At 38.1% G+C, this 20,508-nt stretch overlaps 1 protein-coding gene across 1 annotated transcript in view; it reads left to right on the top strand.

The window, feature by feature from the left end:
* Window positions 1–20,377, top strand: part of LOC108256567 (uncharacterized) — a 32,630-nt gene extending 12,253 nt beyond the window's left edge. The window contains exons 5-19 of the mRNA XM_053675030.1: window positions 488–529; window positions 2,066–14,443; window positions 14,761–14,983; window positions 15,120–15,276; window positions 15,760–15,912; window positions 16,008–16,127; window positions 16,228–16,267; window positions 16,628–16,731; window positions 16,909–17,033; window positions 17,133–17,404; window positions 17,487–17,586; window positions 17,675–17,958; window positions 18,041–18,142; window positions 18,276–18,419; window positions 19,142–20,377. Of these exons, the coding sequence (XP_053531005.1) occupies window positions 488–529; window positions 2,066–14,443; window positions 14,761–14,983; window positions 15,120–15,276; window positions 15,760–15,912; window positions 16,008–16,127; window positions 16,228–16,267; window positions 16,628–16,731; window positions 16,909–17,033; window positions 17,133–17,404; window positions 17,487–17,586; window positions 17,675–17,958; window positions 18,041–18,142; window positions 18,276–18,419; window positions 19,142–19,230 (14,333 nt within the window). The 3' untranslated portion in view covers window positions 19,231–20,377. The remainder of the gene's footprint in view (window positions 1–487; window positions 530–2,065; window positions 14,444–14,760; window positions 14,984–15,119; window positions 15,277–15,759; window positions 15,913–16,007; window positions 16,128–16,227; window positions 16,268–16,627; window positions 16,732–16,908; window positions 17,034–17,132; window positions 17,405–17,486; window positions 17,587–17,674; window positions 17,959–18,040; window positions 18,143–18,275; window positions 18,420–19,141) is intronic.
* Window positions 20,378–20,508: the final 131 nt, after the last annotated feature.

Below are 20,508 nucleotides of genomic sequence, written 5' to 3'. Positions count from 1 at the left end.
TGGTTGGAAAGGAGATTTGGATGATCTGATTATTTAACATTTGTAGAAGGCATCTCCAGTGTCAGCACTTTGTACAGTATCAGTCAGAGGTTAAGCTGTACCTAAGGTTCTGACATCTACAGGACAGAGTTTAAGCTTTGCATTTCGTTAACAATAAACAGATCAAAAAGTAAAACCTGTTCTTTAATAAATAAAATTTCTAGTCGTTGGGTTATAACAGGAATAAAACACTTTGTGAAGTACTGTTATAGGAAAATAAACCTTGCGGTGGCAACAATAGCCACACAATCACACCACCTCATTGTTTTACTCCTTATACAATAATTTGTCGTTTCAGGTGACACATTTTTTCATTTAATGATTCCGTTTATATTTTTCTACCAGTATAAATCTCTCTCAAACTTTCATAACCACAGTGTTTTTCATGGAGAATAGTTCTCTCTCATGTGGAATTGTTAGTGACCTTTGAATTTCAATTCTCTCGCAGATGTAATCAGAAGGAGTATCAGAAGTTCCTCCTGGATGACTGGTAAGTGTATAAACTGTTCTGACGCAGCTTAAGTTCTCTTCACATATGCATATTACCATCCTACACTAGGAATGTAACTCAACGCTGCTGTCTGTATCTGTATCTATAATCTGTTTAGTGTGACAAATATACATATCTGTATTGGGTTTGAGCTGGAAATGGGCATGGTCTACACCAGAAGTGTTTTTTCCTCATTACCCCTTCAAATTTGTAATAATTGCAGAACACAACTCCTGAAATTGTAGAGTTCCTCAGTGCTTCAGTGCTTCAGAATCAGGCATAATCAGCCAGTTTAGATAGATACAGGGACAGTGGTGGCTTGACAGTTAAGGCTCTGGGTTGCTAATAGGAAGGTCGGGGGTTCAAGCCCCAGCTCTGCCACTGTTGGGCCCATGAGTAAGGGGTGCTGTATCATGGCTGTCCCTGCACTCTGACCCCAACCTCCCAATATGCTGGGATATGTGAAGAAAAAAGAATTTTGCTGTAATGTATATGTGATCAATAAAGACTCTATCATTTTCATTATACAGTATGGGCTACTAGAGCAACCCACTGATGACAGACAAATACTGTGCATCCTATTTATATCTATATTTGTATCTGTTTAGGATTCATTATCTATTCATTTCAAATTATGTGCTTGTATTTGGTTACAACCCTACTCTACACCAAGTAAACCTCAATAGAAAGTTCATCAGTTGTTGCTGTGTTTTAGTCCCTTATGTATAAGATTCTTTTAATGCCATATCCTAAACCTTAAATAGCCATATGTTTCCATTCAAGCTGCGAATTTAACTTTAAAAATCGGAATATTGCATAAAACATTTGCGAATAAATCACTATTTCTATCCCAATGAGAACAAAAGAACTAAATCAACACTTCTGGGGAATCTGCCATAAAATATCAATACAAATGGAAGTTGCTGCAACCCGAGAAGACACTGTGGCTCTTCTTTCCAATGTATTATAATGACTTGCACTTTCGAGCACGCAGATGAAACGCTATCAGAAACGCCATGTTTTCTTGCGAACGGAGGTGGATGCCTGATATTTGGGAAGGGAATCATGTGAGACAGTTCTGGGAGGTAATTATTCAGAATCATTTCGATGGCAGATTTTGGCTCAGGCATTTCAGAATGACACAACCAACATTTCAGATGCTGTGCAACCGACAGAAAAGCACACTGCCATTGCACTGTATAAGGTGGCCACATGCTCTGAATATTCACATCAGTCAGTTATCCAAAACAGGTTTTTCTGAGGCAAAGTCACATGATTTTACTCGAGGAATTATATGTTTTCAATGTATTTTATGTGCATGTCTTCTAATCAAATAAAAAAAATTATCCACCTCAATTGAGTACATAAGTATTTTTATGCACATTCTTGTTAATGTGATATCTCAAAATTTGCAGAAAAATATGTGGATGGTAATATGGCTAATGTTCTCATTCACATTTGCATTTATAGGAATGGATTTATTATTCCTATAAAACCTGTTTAAACGAAATTTTCCTTTTGTTGTTCCCTATACAGGAACTACTGCAGTCGTTACTACTACTACTACAAACACAACAATTACATCACCCACTAACACTACAAATCCAACCACTCCTCCAGACACTACAAACACAACATCATCCACTAACACTACAAATACAACCACTATTTCAGGCACTACAAACACAACATCGTCCACCAACACTACAAATTCAAACACTAGTTCAGACCCTACAAACACAACATCATCCACTAACACTACAAATTCAAACACTACTTCAGACCCTACAAACACAATATCATCCACTAACACTACAAATTCAAACACTAGTTCATGCACTACAAACGCAGCACAATCCACTAACACTACAAATTCAAATGTTAGTTTAGACCTTACATACACAACATCATCCACTAACACTACAAATTCAAACACTAGTTCAGACCCTACAAACACAACATCATCCACTAATACTACAAATACAAACACTACTTCAGACCCTACAAACACATCATCCACTAACACTACAAATACAAGCACTACTTCAGACCCTACAAACACATCATCCACTAACACTACAAATTCAAACACTAGTTCAGGCACTACAAACACAACATCATCCACTAACACTACAAATTCAAACACTACTTCAGACCCTACATACACAACATCATCCACTAACACTACAAATTCAAACACTAGTTCAGGCACTACAAACACAACTCAGCCATTACTCACTAACACTACAAATCCAACCACTTCTCCAGACATTACAAACACAACACTGACATCATCCACTAACACTACAAATCCAAACACTACTTCAGACCCTACAAACACAACATCATCCACTAACACTACAAATATAAACACTACTTCAGACCCTACAAACACAACATCATCCACTAACTCTACAAATTCAAACACTAGTCCAAACACTATAAACACAACATCATCCACTAATGCTACAAATCCAAACACCAGTTCAGACCCTACATACACAACACCATCCACTAACACTACAAATTCAAACACTAGTTCAGGCACTACATACACAACATCATCCACTAACACCACAAATTCAAACACTACTTCAGACACTACAAACACAACATCATCCACTAACACTACAAATTCAAACATTACTTCAGACCCTAAAAACACAACATCATCCACTAACACTACAAATTCAAATACTAGTTCAGACCCTACATACACAATATCATCCACTAACACTACAACTCCGAACAATAGTCCAAACCCTACAAACACAACTCAGCCATTACTCACTAACACTACAAATCCAAACACTACTTCAGACCCTAAAAACACAACATCATCCACTAACACTACAAATTCAAATACTAGTTCAGACCCTACATACACAATATCATCCACTAACACTACAACTCCGAACAATAGTCCAAACCCTACAAACACAACTCAGCCATTACTCACTAACACTACAAATCCAAACACTACTTCAGACCCTACAAACACAACATCATCCACTAACACTACAAATTCAAACACTAGTTCAGGCACTACAAACACAACTCAGCCATTACTCACTAACACTACAAATCCAACCACTTCTCCAGACATTACAAACACAACACTGACATCATCCAATAACACTACAAATCTAAACACTACTTCAGACCCTACAAACACATCATCCACTAACACTACAAATATAAACACTAGTTCAGACCCTACAAACACAACATCATCCACTAACACTACAAATTCAAACACTAGTCCAAACACTATAAACACAACATCATCCACTAATGCTACAAATCCAAACACCAGTTCAGGCACTACATACACAACACCATCCACCAACACTACAAATTCAAACACTAGTTCAGGCACTACATACACAACATCATCCACTAACACCACAAATTCAAACACTACTTCAGACACTACAAACACAACATCATCCACTAATACTACAAATCCAAACACTACTTCAGACCCTACAAACACAACATCATCCACTAATACTACAAATGCAAACACTAGTCCAAACCCTACAAACACAACATCATCCACTAACACTACAAATTCAAACACTAGTCCAAACACTATAAACACAACATCATCCACTAATGCTACAAATCCAAACACAAGTTCAGGCACTACATACACAACAACATCCACAAACACTACAAATTCAAACACTAGTTCAGGCACTACATACACAACATCATCCACTAACACCACAAATTCAAACACTACTTCGGACACTACAAACACAACATCATCCACTAACACTACAAATTCAAACACTAGTTCAGACCCTACAAACACAACATCATCCACTAACACTACAAATTCAAACATTACTTCAGACCCTAAAAACACAACATCATCCACTAACACTACAAATTCAAATACTAGTTCAGACCCTACATACACAATATCATCCACTAACACTACAACTCCGAACAATAGTCCAAACCCTACAAACACAACTCAGCCATTACTCACTAACACTACAAATCCAAACACTACTTCAGACCCTACAAACACAACATCATCCACTAACACTACAAATTCAAACACTAGTTCAGGCACTACAAACACAACTCAGCCATTACTCACTAACACTACAAATCCAACCACTTCTCCAGACATTACAAACACAACACTGACATCATCCACTAACACTACAAATTCAAACACTACTTCAGACTCTACAAACACAACATCATCCACTAACACTACAAATACAAACACTACTTCAGACCCTACAAACACATCATCCACTAACACTACAAATATAAACACTAGTTCAGACCCTACAAACACAACATCATCCACTAACACTACAAATTCAAACACTAGTCCAAACATTACAAACACAACATCATCCACTAATACTACAAATCCAAACACTACTTCAGACCCTACAAACACAACATCATCCACTAATACTACAAATGCAAACACTAGTCCAAACCCTACAAACACAACATCATCCACTAACACTACAAATTCAAACACTAGTTCAGGCACTACAAACACAACTCAGCCATTACTCACTAACACTACAAATCCAACCACTACTTCAGACCCTACAAACACAACATCATCCACTAACACTACAAATCCAAACACTACTTCAGACCCTACAAACACATCATCCACTAACACTACAAATATAAACACTAGTTCAGACCCTACAAACACAACATCATCCACTAACACTACAAATTCAAACACTAGTCCAAACACTATAAACACAACATCATCCACTAATGCTACAAATCCAAACACCAGTTCAGGCACTACATACACAACACCATCCACCAACACTACAAATTCAAACACTAGTTCAGGCACTACATACACAACATCATCCACTAACACCACAAATTCAAACACTACTTCAGACACTACAAACACAACATCATCCACTAATACTACAAATCCAAACACTACTTCAGACCCTACAAACACAACATCGTCCACTAATACTACAAATGCAAACACTAGTCCAAACCCTACAAACACAACATCATCCACTAACACTACAAATTCAAACACTAGTTCAGGCACTACAAACACAACTCAGCCATTACTCACTAACACTACAAATCCAACCACTTCTCCAGACATTACAAACACAACACTGACATCATCCACTAACACTACAAATCCAAACACTACTTCAGACCCTACAAACACAACATCATCCACGAACACTACAAATACAAACACTACTTCAGACCCTACAAACACATCATCCACTAACACTACAAATTCTAACACTAGTCCAAACCCTACAAACACAATATCATCCACTAACACTACAAATCCAAACACTAGTTCAGGCACTACAAACACAACTCAGCCGTTACTCACTAACACTACAAATACAAACACTACTTCAGACCCTACAAACACAACATCATCCACTAACACTACAAATTCACAGACTAGTCCAAACACTACAAACACAACATCATCCACTAATACTTCAAATCCAAACACTAGTTCAGGCACTACAAACACAATATCATCCACTAACACTACAAATTCAAACACTAGTTCAGGCACTACATACACAACATCATCCACTAACACTACAAATTCAAACACTAGTTCAGGCACTACAAACACAACATCATCCTTTAACACTACAAATTCAAATACTAGTCCAAACCCTACAAACACAACATCAACCACTAGTACTACAAATCCAAACACTAGTTCAGGCACTACAAACACAACTCAACCATTACTCACTAACACTACAAATCCAACCACTTCTCCAGACATTACAAACACAACACTGACATCATCCACTAACACTACAAATACAAACACTAGCTCAGACACTACAAACACATCATCCATTAACACTACAAATCCAAACACTACTTCAGACCCTACAAACACAACATCATCCACTAACACTACAAATTCAAACACTACTTCAGACCCTACAAACACATCATCCACTAACACTACAAATTCTAACACTAGTCCAAACCCTACAAACACAATATTATCCACTAACACTACAACTCCGAACAATAGTCGAAACCCTACAAACACAATATCATCCACTAACAATACAAATCCGAACAATAGTCAAAATCCTATAAACACAACATCACCCACTAACAGTAGAAATCCACATACTACTTCAGACCCTACAAACACATCATCCACTAACACTACAAATACAACCACTTATCCAGACACTACAAACACAACACTGACATCATCCACTAACACTACAAATCCAAACACTACTTCAGACCCTACAAACACAACATCATCCATTAACACTACAAATACAAACACTACTTCAGACCCTACAAACACAACATCATCCACTAACACTACAAATCCGAACAATAGTCCAAACCCTACAAACACAATATCATCCACTAACAATACAAATCCGAACAATAGTCAAAATCCTATAAACACATCATCCACTAACAGTAGAAATCCACATACTACTTCAGACCCTACAAACACATCATCCACTAACACTACAAATCCAAACACTACTTCAGACCCTACAAACACAACATCATCCACTAACACTACAAATTCAAACACTACTTCAGACCCTACAAACACATCATCCACTAACACTACAAATTCTAACACTAGTCCAAACCCTACAAACACAATATTATCCACTAACACTACAACTCCGAACAATAGTCGAAACCCTACAAACACAATATCATCCACTAACAATACAAATCCGAACAATAGTCAAAATCCTATAAACACAACATCATCCACTAACAGTAGAAATCCACATACTACTTCAGACCCTACAAACACATCATCCACTAACACTACAAATACAACCACTTATCCAGACACTACAAACACAACACTGACATCATCCACTAACACTACAAATCCAAACACTACTTCAGACCCTACAAACACAACATCATCCATTAACACTACAAATACAAACACTACTTCAGACCCTACAAACACAACATCATCCACTAACACTACAAATCCGAACAATAGTCCAAACCCTACAAACACAATATCATCCACTAACACTACAAATCCGAACAATAGTCGAAACCCTACAAACACAATATCATCCACTAACAATACAAATCCGAACAATAGTCAAAATCCTATAAACACATCATCCACTAACAGTAGAAATCCACATACTACTTCAGACCCTACAAACACATCATCCACTAACACTACAAATCCAAACACTACTTCAGACCCTACAAACACAACATCATCCACTAACACTACAAATTCAAACACTACTTCAGACCCTACAAACACATCATCCACTAACACTACAAATTCTAACACTAGTCCAAACCCTACAAACACAATATTATCCACTAACACTACAACTCCGAACAATAGTCGAAACCCTACAAACACAATATCATCCACTAACAATACAAATCCGAACAATAGTCAAAATCCTATAAACACAACATCATCCACTAACAGTAGAAATCCACATACTACTTCAGACCCTACAAACACATCATCCACTAACACTACAAATACAACCACTTATCCAGACACTACAAACACAACACTGACATCATCCACTAACACTACAAATCCAAACACTACTTCAGACCCTACAAACACAACATCATCCATTAACACTACAAATACAAACACTACTTCAGACCCTACAAACACAACATCATCCACTAACACTACAAATCCGAACAATAGTCCAAACCCTACAAACACAATATCATCCACTAACACTACAAATCCGAACAATAGTCGAAACCCTACAAACACAATATCATCCACTAACAATACAAATCCGAACAATAGTCAAAATCCTATAAACACATCATCCACTAACAGTAGAAATCCACATACTACTTCAGACCCTACAAACACATCATCCACTAACACTACAAATCCAAACACTACTTCAGACCCTACAAACACAACATCATCCACTAACACTACAAATTCAAACACTACTTCAGACCCTACAAACACATCATCCACTAACACTACAAATTCTAACACTAGTCCAAACCCTACAAACACAATATTATCCACTAACACTACAACTCCGAACAATAGTCCAAACCCTACAAACACAATATCATCCACTAACAATACAAATCCGAACAATAGTCAAAATCCTATAAACACAACATCACCCACTAACAGTAGAAATCCACATACTACTTCAGACCCTACAAACACATCATCCACTAACACTACAAATACAACCACTTATCCAGACACTACAAACACAACACTGACATCATCCACTAACACTACAAATCCAAACACTACTTCAGACCCTACAAACACAACATCATCCATTAACACTACAAATACAAACACTACTTCAGACCCTACAAACACAACATCATCCACTAACACTACAAATCCGAACAATAGTCCAAACCCTACAAACACAATATCATCCACTAACACTACAAATCCGAACAATAGTCGAAACCCTACAAACACAATATCATCCACTAACAATACAAATCCGAACAATAGTCAAAATCCTATAAACACATCATCCACTAACAGTAGAAATCCACATACTACTTCAGACCCTACAAACACATCATCCACTAACACTACAAATCCAAACACTACTTCAGACCCTACAAACACAACATCATCCACTAACACTACAAATCCGAACAATAGTCGAAACCCTACAAACACAATATCATCCACTAACAATACAAATCCGAACAATAGTCGAAACCCTACAAACACAATATCATCCACTAACAATACAAATCCGAACAATAGTCAAAATCCTATAAACACAACATCATCCACTAACAGTAGAAATCCACATACTACTTCAGACCCTACAAACACATCATCCACTAACACTACAAATCCAAACACTTATCCAGACACTACAAACACAACACTGACATCATCCACTAACACTACAAATCCAAACACTACTTCAAATCCTACAAACACAACATCATCCACTAACACTACAAATCCAAACACTTCTCCAGACACCACAAACAAAACATCATCCACTAACACTACAAATACAAACACTAGTTCAGACACTACAAACACAACATCATCCACTAACACTACAAATACAACCACTTATCCAGACACTACAAACACAACACCATCCACTAACACTACAACTACAACCACTTATCCAGACACTACAAACACAACACCATCCACTAACACTACAAATTCAAACACTAGTTCAGGCACTACAAACACAACTCAGCCATTACTCACTAACACTACAAATCCAACCACTTCTCCAGACATTACAAACACAACACTGACATCATCCACTAACACTACAAATACAAACACTAGTTCAGACACTACAAACACAACATCATCCACTAACACTACAAATACAACCACTTATCCAGACACTACAAACACATCATCCACTAACACTACAAAGTCAAACACTAGTTCAGACACTACAAACACAACATCTTCCACTAACACAACAAATACAAACACTTCACCAGACACTACAAACACAACATCATCCACTAACACTACAAATACAACCACTTATCCAGACACTACAAACACAACACTGACATCATCCACTAACACTACAAATCCAAACACTACTTCAGACCCTACAAACACAACATCATCCACTAACACTACAAATACAAACACTACTTCAGACCCTACAAACACAGCATCATCCACTAACACTACAAATACAAACACTACTTCAGACCCTACAAACACATCATCCACTAACACTACAAATTCTAACACTAGTCCAAACCCTACAAACACAATATCATCCACTAACACTACAACTCCGAACAATAGTCCAAACCCTACAAACACAATATCATCCACTAACAATACAAATCCGAACAATAGTCAAAATCCTATAAACACAACATCACCCACTAACAGTAGAAATCCACATACTACTTCAGACCCTACAAACACATCATCCACTAACACTACAAATACAACCACTTATCCAGACACTACAAACACAACATTGACATCATCCACTAACACTACAAATCCAAATACTACTTCAGACCCTACAAACACAGCATCATTCACTAACACTACAAATACAAACACTTCTCCAGACACTACAAACAAAACATCATCCACTAACACTACAAATACAAACACTAGTTCAGACCCTACAAACACATCATCCACTAACACTACAAATACAACCACTTATCCAGACACTACAAACACAACACTGACATCATCCACTAACACTACAAATCCAAACACTACTTCAGACCCTACAAACACAACATCATCCACTAACACTACAAATACAACCACTTATCCAGACACTACAAACACAACACCATCCACTAACACTACAAATTCAAACACTACTTCAGACCCTACAAACACATCATCCACTAACACTACAAATTCTAACACTAGTCCAAACCCTACAAACACAATATCATCCACTAACAATACAAATCCGAACAATAGTCAAAATCCTATAAACACAACATCATCCACTAACAGTAGAAATCCACATACTACTTCAGACCCTACAAACATATCATCCACTAACACTACAAATACAACCACTTCTCCAGACACTACAAACACAACACTGACATCATCCACTAACACTACAAATCCAAACACTACTTCAGACCCTACAAACACAACATCATCCACTAACACTACAAATTCAAACACTACTTCAGACCCTACAAACACAACATCATCCACTAACACTACAAATTCAAACACTACTTCAGACCCTACAAACACATCATCCACTAACACTACAAATTCTAACACTAGTCCAAACCCTACAAACACAATATCATCCACTAACACTACAACTCCGAACAATAGTCCAAACCCTACAAACACAATATCATCCACTAACAATACAAATCCGAACAATAGTCAAAATCCTATAAACACAACATCACCCACTAACAGTAGAAATCCACATACTACTTCAGACCCTACAAACACATCATCCACTAACACTACAAATACAACCACTTATCCAGACACTACAAACACAACATTGACATCATCCACTAACACTACAAATCCAAATACTACTTCAGACCCTACAAACACAGCATCATTCACTAACACTACAAATACAAACACTTCTCCAGACACTACAAACAAAACATCATCCACTAACACTACAAATACAAACACTAGTTCAGACCCTACAAACACATCATCCACTAACACTACAAATACAACCACTTATCCAGACACTACAAACACAACACTGACATCATCCACTAACACTACAAATCCAAACACTACTTCAGACCCTACAAACACAACATCATCCACTAACACTACAAATACAACCACTTATCCAGACACTACAAACACAACACCATCCACTAACACTACAAATTCAAACACTACTTCAGACCCTACAAACACATCATCCACTAACACTACAAATTCTAACACTAGTCCAAACCCTACAAACACAATATCATCCACTAACAATACAAATCCGAACAATAGTCAAAATCCTATAAACACAACATCATCCACTAACAGTAGAAATCCACATACTACTTCAGACCCTACAAACATATCATCCACTAACACTACAAATACAACCACTTCTCCAGACACTACAAACACAACACTGACATCATCCACTAACACTACAAATCCAAACACTACTTCAGACCCTACAAACACAACATCATCCACTAACACTACAAATTCAAACACTACTTCAGACCCTACAAACACAACATCATCCACTAACACTACAAATTCAAACACTACTTCAGACCCTACAAACACATCATCCACTAACACTACAAATTCTAACACTAGTCCAAACCCTACAAACACAATATCATCCACTAACACTACAACTCCGAACAATAGTCCAAACCCTACAAACACAATATCATCCACTAACAATACAAATCCGAACAATAGTCAAAATCCTATAAACACAACATCATCCACTAACAGTAGAAATCCACATACTACTTCAGACCCTACAAACACATCATCCACTAACACTACAAATCCAAACACTTATCCAGACACTACAAACACAACACTGACATCATCCACTAACACTACAAATCCAAACACTACTTCAAATCCTACAAACACATCATCCACTAACACCACAAATACAAACACTAGTTCAGACCCTACAAACACAACACCATCCACTAACAATACAAATCCAAACACTACTTCAGACCCTACAAACACAGCATCATCCACTAACACTACAAATACTAACACTACTTCAGACCCTTCAAACACATCATCCACTAACACTACAAAGTCAAACACTAGTTCAGACACTACAAACACAACATCGTCCACTAACACTACAAATACAAACATTTCTCTAGACACTACAAACTCAACATCATCCGCTAACACTACAAATTCAAGCACTAGTCCAAACACTACAAACACAACATCATCCACTAACACTACAAATACAACCACTTATCCAGACTCTACAAACACAACACTGACATCATCCATTAACACTACAAATACAAACACTACTTCAGACACTACAAACACAACATCTTCCACTAACATTACAAATACAACCACTTATCCAGACACTACAAACACATCATCCACTAACACTACAAATACAAACACTAGTCCAGACACTGCAAACAAAACATCATCCACTAACACTACAAATACAAACACTAGTCCAGACACTACAAACACAACATCATCCACTAACACTACAAATACAAACACTAGTTCAGACACTACAAACACAACATCATCCACTAACACTACATATACAAACACTGCAAACATGACATCAGCATCAGTCAAGGATGATACAAATTTAAACATTACTTCTGACCCTACAAACACAACAGAATCGAACACTACTCTAGGTGTTACAAACACATCGATACTGAATGTCACACATCCAAGGAACACAACAATGGCCAGCACTACAACTGACCCAAACACCACAGAATCCAACAATAATGATCCAAACAACATAACACTAATCACATCTACAGCTACCCCACTCATCACAAAACCTAATGAAGCATCAGTCTCATACCCCACCATGACAACAACAAACACCACTCTCGATGCCACAAAGAGAAACTCCTTTTCCTATAACGTGACAGCATCAAACATCACTCCAGGTGTTACACCAACAGTGAATATAACATATCCAACAACACTGATCATGGCCACAGTTTCCCCAACTATCACACAACTAAACGGAGCATCAGGCTCACACCCTACGATGACAAAATCAAACACCACTCTCAATGTTACAGATACAACAATATTATCACCCTATAATACAACACAACCAAACACCACCTTAGATGTTACAAACACCTTAACAGTGAATGCAACAAACCCAACGACCACAACACTGAACACCACTACAGTTGCTCCAAACACCACATTATCTACAGAAACGTCAGTCTCATCTATAACAAACATCCCATCAAACACAACACCAATTAGCCCAACCACTTCCATAATTCTGTTTAATTTCACCACAGAGCAAAACACCACGGCTTATCCGCTTAGAAACTTCACCACACCAAGTCCACTTAACGTTACACAAACTATAACTAATACTACACTAGATATTTATCATAATTTTACATCAAGTCCTCTAAATACCACAGCCAGCCCCAGCAATTACACCACAGCCACTGTCAACAACATAACCTTACTCAACACAACAATGCTTCCTAATATTACTATAACCAACAAGACACAATCTGTCGAAATGAACACTACCAATACTACAACTACAACAGTAGCACCAAACAAGCTCACTGCACAGACAGCAATGAATAGTGCCAACACCACCATCTCCTCCACCACCATCTCCACCACCTCCACCACCACCAGAAGCAGCAATGGAACAAATATAGCAGGTTAGTCCACTGAGTTACTTCCAATCTGTTCTGCTTGAGTCTTAGATTTTTCCCACAATATATGATTTAAGCATTTTCAACAATGCTATAATAAATGTGAATATATGAAACCACATGCATGAGGCCCACTGCGTCTATAAGCAGCTCTTTATATAACAGTTCATTCAGTGTATTCAAAATAATGAAAGCTATATATAAATACTGTTAGGCCACAAATCTGAATAAATGAAGTATTTCCATAGAAACTTGGCAATAAACCTCCCCACCAACATCTCATTTTAAAAGGATAAATGGCCATCTCTTACCTCATGTTGCAGAGACCACAACAACAGTGAGCCCTCAGTCTGTGGCGAATCAGCTTCTCAACCAGTCTCAGGATGTTTCGACACTGAACTCCTCTCAAGTGCAGAACGTAGTCAGCAAACTTGAGGATATTCTGTCAGCGCCAAGCATCAGCCTGGATGTGGGTCAGGGTGCTCTGTCTGTCGTTAACAAAATGCTTGATGCTCCTCAATCAGCTTTGGCCACCTCATCCAACCGGTAAGATATGTCAGAAACCTCCACATTAAACAGAGGCGCTAGAGAGCAACGCAAATGATTGAGTAAAAATATATTTGAATTTGGGATGGATGGATGGATGGATGGATGGTGTAGTTTATGAATTCTTTCTTTCCAGCTTGATCAAGGTTGTCGATGAACTGGCATTGAAACTGGTCATTCCGGATAAATCAGCAACACTAATATCGTCATCGCTTGCACTGGCGGTGACAAAAATCGATGGAAGCAACTTTGCAGGAATGTCGTTCTCCTTAACCAGCCCATCATCCATAGAGGTAAAGAGTGAGAGTTAGTTTGAATATCTAAAAAGGCATGAGTCGTTGCATTATAAAATTTAAAAGCCAGTCATGTTCCAATATCCAGTGCAGGTTAAAGTCCATTTTACCTTAATTATAAAATACTGAGTGACGAAGCAATGCATAGTGGAGTTAACACACCAAGCTTGATTCATTTGTATAACAGCGTGTCCCAAAGTCTTTTATTCCTCTTCTATCCGAGTAACTGGCCAATGCTAGCAATGTTTTATTCAATCAAAAATGATCAGTATAGCTATATTTAATAGTGTGGAATGTCCATAACGCAAGTTAGTTCCTGTTCTTACTTACGTTATAGCAGCTATAAAGAGTTCTTTTCTTACCAGCCTATATATTTTTCTCTTTCTTAATGATAAAAAGAAAACAACAACAACAACAACAAAAAAAACACACCTGAAGTTCAGCTTTACCTCTGAGTGTTTGTGGTTGTGTGTTTCATTCCAGATGACAAGCAGGAGAAGGAGGTCTGTAGATAGTTCTTCTCTTGCGGGTTCCATCACACTCCCCGCCTCTCTGACAGACGGTCTCTCCCCAGACCAGAAGAAACAGGCATCCCGACTTCAGTTCACATTCTTCCAAAAGAGCACACTGTTTCACGTAAGGAATACTGAGAGAGAAACGTCCTATAGTAGCCATTTATATAAACAAGACCCATATCTTCTTCAACGTATAGTATGTGTTGATCATTGCAGGACAGATACACTAAACAGCAGCTGAACAGCTTCATTCTGGGGACGAGCGTTGCTAACCTGTCCATCACAGGCCTGAGAGACAACGTGGAGTTCTCTCTGAAGAATACAACCCCTATAGTGGTACATATCCAGTCACTCCCTCACTCACTCACTCACTCACTCGTATAAAACATGGCACTGTTTACTGTTGGGTTTCTCATTTCTTCTCCTTCTCCTACAGGGAAATCTGACTTGTGTTTTCTGGGACTTTAAGCAAAACGGTAAGATACCCGATCATCATTTAGGCCAAGCTTGTTACACTAAGGTCATTGAACTGTCAGAAAAACGGTACGAGCTGTACCATTGCTTGTAATGGTACGCTACATTCACTGTCAGGTGATAGATACGTATTTAAAGTACAAGAGCTATACAGTACTCATAAAAAATCATTATTCAACTTTTAAAAAAGACACTGCGTTCACTTTCCCAGGTGAAAACAGGGAGGAAGGATGAGCAAGGGTACAAATGATGCCTCCTTGTGTGTACCAGATATACAGGCAATAGTACAGTTTGTGACCTTTTCTCCTGAAAGTGAAATGCGCATTAACTGATATAATGTATTGTAATGTAATGTATTGTAGGCGGAGCAGGAGGTTGGAACAAAAGCGGCTGTTTTCTCCTGAACAGCACAGATAAAGAGATGAAGTGCAGCTGCAACCACCTGACCAGCTTTGCAGTGCTAATGGTGAGCATCGATACGTGTCCAACCGAACATCCGGTCTAAAGGAACGATGCAATAGGAATGTATATGGAGGAATTCATATAAATATGAATGCTTCATGTCTTATTTGAATTACACAGTGACCCATCAAAAACTGTTTGGTATCTAGATGCACTTGTTTTGTTTTTTTCATTTGTAAAGGACATCTCCAGAGGTGGAGTTACTGACCGAGTTCAGGGAACCATCCTAACCTTCATTACTTACATTGGATGTGGGATTTCCGCCATCTTCCTTTCCATCACCCTCCTCACCTACCTGGCCTTTGAGTGAGTCCGACAAACCTTCCACATTGTCTTCAAACATAAAATGTTGGTGAAGTCATGCTTCCTTTTTATTTACTCATCCTCTCGTTCTTCTTTCCTCAGCAAACTCCGCAGAGACATTCCATCCAAGATCCTCATCCATCTGTGTTTTGCGCTTTTCCTACTCAACATGGTCTTCCTGATAGACTCATGGCTGGCGCTCTACACCAATGCCGCCGGCCTCTGCATCTCCACGGCCTTCTTCCTGCACTACTTCTTGCTCGCCTCCTTCACGTGGATGGGTCTGGAGGCCTTGCACCTCTACCTGAGTATCGTCAAGGTCTTCAAAAGCTTCATATCGCATTACATGCTGAAGTTCTCTCTGGCGGGATGGGGTGAGTTCCTACTGAGAACCAGCTGTTGGAGATGCATTTGGACGGCGATTTGGTTTGCTAACGGCGTGTTTATGCATTTCAGGTATACCGTTAATCGTTGTCATCATTGTGATTTCGGTGGACAAACATAACTACGGCCTGGTTGCGTACGGAAAGTATGCGAATGGAAGCACAGACGATTTGTAAGTTGGAGCATTATGGAAAATAAATACAACTTACTGAAGATCGATACAGTTTTTAAAGCCGTCATGTGCTTGTTTTTCATTTCAGCTGCTGGCTGAGGAACGATATAGCCTACTACGTGTCAGTGGTGGCCTACTTCTGTGTGATCTTCGTGGCCAACCTGATCATGTTTGTGGTTGTCATGGTACAGCTGAGACGCATCAAACGGCAAAACCCCCAAAATAATCAATACCGCAAAGGGATCCAGGATCTACGCAGCATCGCCGGTCTGATCATCTTACTCGGCCTCACCTGGGGATTTGCTTTTTTTGCTTGGGGTCCCGTCAACTTAGCGTTCATGTACCTCTTCACCATCTTCAACTCCTTACAAGGTGAGAGCTATGAACATCTGGTACTTGTACGAGTCAGCTCGTAAGAAGCATAACTTACTATTTGTTCTATTTATTTCCAAAGGTTTTTTCATCTTCATGTTTCACTGTGCGGTGAAAGAGAATGTGCGGAGACAATGGCGAACCTACCTCTGCTGTGGCAGGTTCAGACTGGCAGAAAACTCGGGTACAATGTCAGACATTCACATGCAAACCAATTACCAGTCGCACGTTGCACCACCTCTCTCCAGTGCACTATGAAATGATATTTCCCTACATCCTGTGTTGTTCTAAATCATTCATGCCTTGTGTGTGTGCAGATTGGAGCCGGGGAGCAACTCAAAACACCAAGAAGAGTTCAGTCATCACAGCCAACATCTCCCATTCCTCTTTTAACCCTTCAATTCCTTCAAGGAACTCCTCAATGAGCAGTGACAGCTTGGGCTTACCATCAAGCATCAATCGTCAGTTCTCCTGCAATCAAATATCAGCCAAAAGCACCTTATACCACAGCGCTGTTACATTTCAGATTCTGATTCAGATTAATTCATTTAATTAACAGCAGCTCAGATAGATTAATGCACTCGGTTCTAATACATAATCGTTTCTATATGAACAACCCATTCTCCGGGACTTGCATATCAGATGCTCTACAGGTTGTTGTTTTTTTTTTTAAGTGTATAATTCTTTTGATATTTGGTGAGGCTTTCTTTCTCATTTATGGAAGGAGTCTCCAGTGTTTACCTCCAGTGGTAAAGCTGTCATTTTTCTGAAGCATCTCCAGGACTTCTCAGTAACACAAGACGACTAGTTTTATTTTGTCTTATTAACTTCAAGAGAGAGAATAGAGAGAGAGGGCTGGTGAAGGAACGACTGTGTGTAGCTGCTGTAATGTAAGCGAGAACAGGAAGACAACATTCCACAACATTAAACGTAACTGTAAATGAATAAAAATTACAACTTGACATTCTTTCATACATTTTTTTAAATGGTAATCGTTGGGAAATTGCTGTGGTATAAGGACGTTGTTATAGGAAAATAATCAACCGGAATTCCGCCACTCTGGTGTTGATTACTTTCCTACAGCAGCATAACCTGGAGTGTTTTTATTTCTAACGTATTCGTACAGATTCTGTTGGGGATTCTGCATATTTTTGATGACGTGTTATGTATTTCCGTGTTTCAGCCTCACCAGTGAATGACAGCGGGTTCACGTCTTTAGACGAGTCCAACAACCTTTTGAACGATGGCTTGACTCGGCGCTCTGTACGCTGACATGACCAGTCCATTCACCAATGACTCTAGGATTCCAGGATGTATTCCCATCATGATCTGTATTCCCGGGAGAGCTTCTGGATGTACCGTGACCCTGACCAGGATAAAATGGTTCTACACCACGGATGGGTTTTTTTTTTTTTTTTTTTTTTTAAACAATGAAACCATCAGTTTGTGAGTTTCAGAATAAAAAAAAAAAAATCGGAGCCAAAACCCTTGAGGGCATACTCCAGTGTGTATGAAGAATAAGTTTTTCAGAAAGCAGTATTATACATTACCTACTACTGAGTCATGAAACATAATTTATAAAAGATCTCAGAGACTGAAATACTCTGTTCCTGTTCTGTTTAATGCTTTTATAAATTAGTCTTTAATGTCTTTAAAGAGGTGGTGATGTGTGTTAATAGGGTGTTAACCTTTGGGAGATTATTATTTATGAAAACTAAAAATGATCATTTTTTAAATTTGTAAACTGGAGAAACACTTACGTGTGTTTATTCTATTAAATGAATAGTTAATCAGTTTGATTATGTATTGGAGGTAGTATGCCTTTCCTGATCGAACAGATTTATCTGTGATGGAATGGCATCCCATCCTGGATGTATTCCCACATCACATCCAGCATTTCTGGGACAGGCTCCAGATCCACCGTGACCCTGACCAAGATTACTAAAGATAAAACAAATTTTAAAAAAGATTTTGATTACTCATGTTTACTCAACACCTAAGTACATCCTAATTTGATTCTTTTATGAAGGAGTAATGTTACATTTTAATTCTATGATTATTCATATTTAATATAATTTCTTGAACAAAATGGATAAAATATGTAAGGTTTTTGGTCCTGAATTTCTTTATTTTGGCTCTAAGATGAAAAGTCTCTGTATGACATATATTTATCAGGATTGCCCAGTCATGTCTGGGAGAAATGATGTATGGTCTTAAAAGTTATTTTGACTTATAAAAGGTTTAATGTGACATCTTGGTTCATTTTGTTTTCGAGCAAACAGACAGTGGAGATTTAATTTTTGACTACCTTTTATTTCTTTCTATGTTTTTTTTTACTTTGCACTGTAAAGCACTTTGAACTGCATTTTAAATGTATTAATAATACTAAATAAAAGTATATTCTTCTTCTCCTTATTATTATTATTAGTAGTAGTATTTTATAAAGGTCGCCCCTGGTGGATAAATTAAGAAGCGCACAGAAATGAGAGGTTATTGTTTTGGGCAATTTCTGGTCATTTAAAATATATATATATATATATATATATATAT

The sequence above is a fragment of the Ictalurus punctatus genome, chromosome 23, assembly GCF_001660625.3.
Source record: "Ictalurus punctatus breed USDA103 chromosome 23, Coco_2.0, whole genome shotgun sequence".
Classification (NCBI taxonomy): domain Eukaryota; kingdom Metazoa; phylum Chordata; class Actinopteri; order Siluriformes; family Ictaluridae; genus Ictalurus; species Ictalurus punctatus.
Note: the sequence above shows the minus strand (reverse complement) of the source record. Positions and strands in the feature narration are given on the sequence as shown.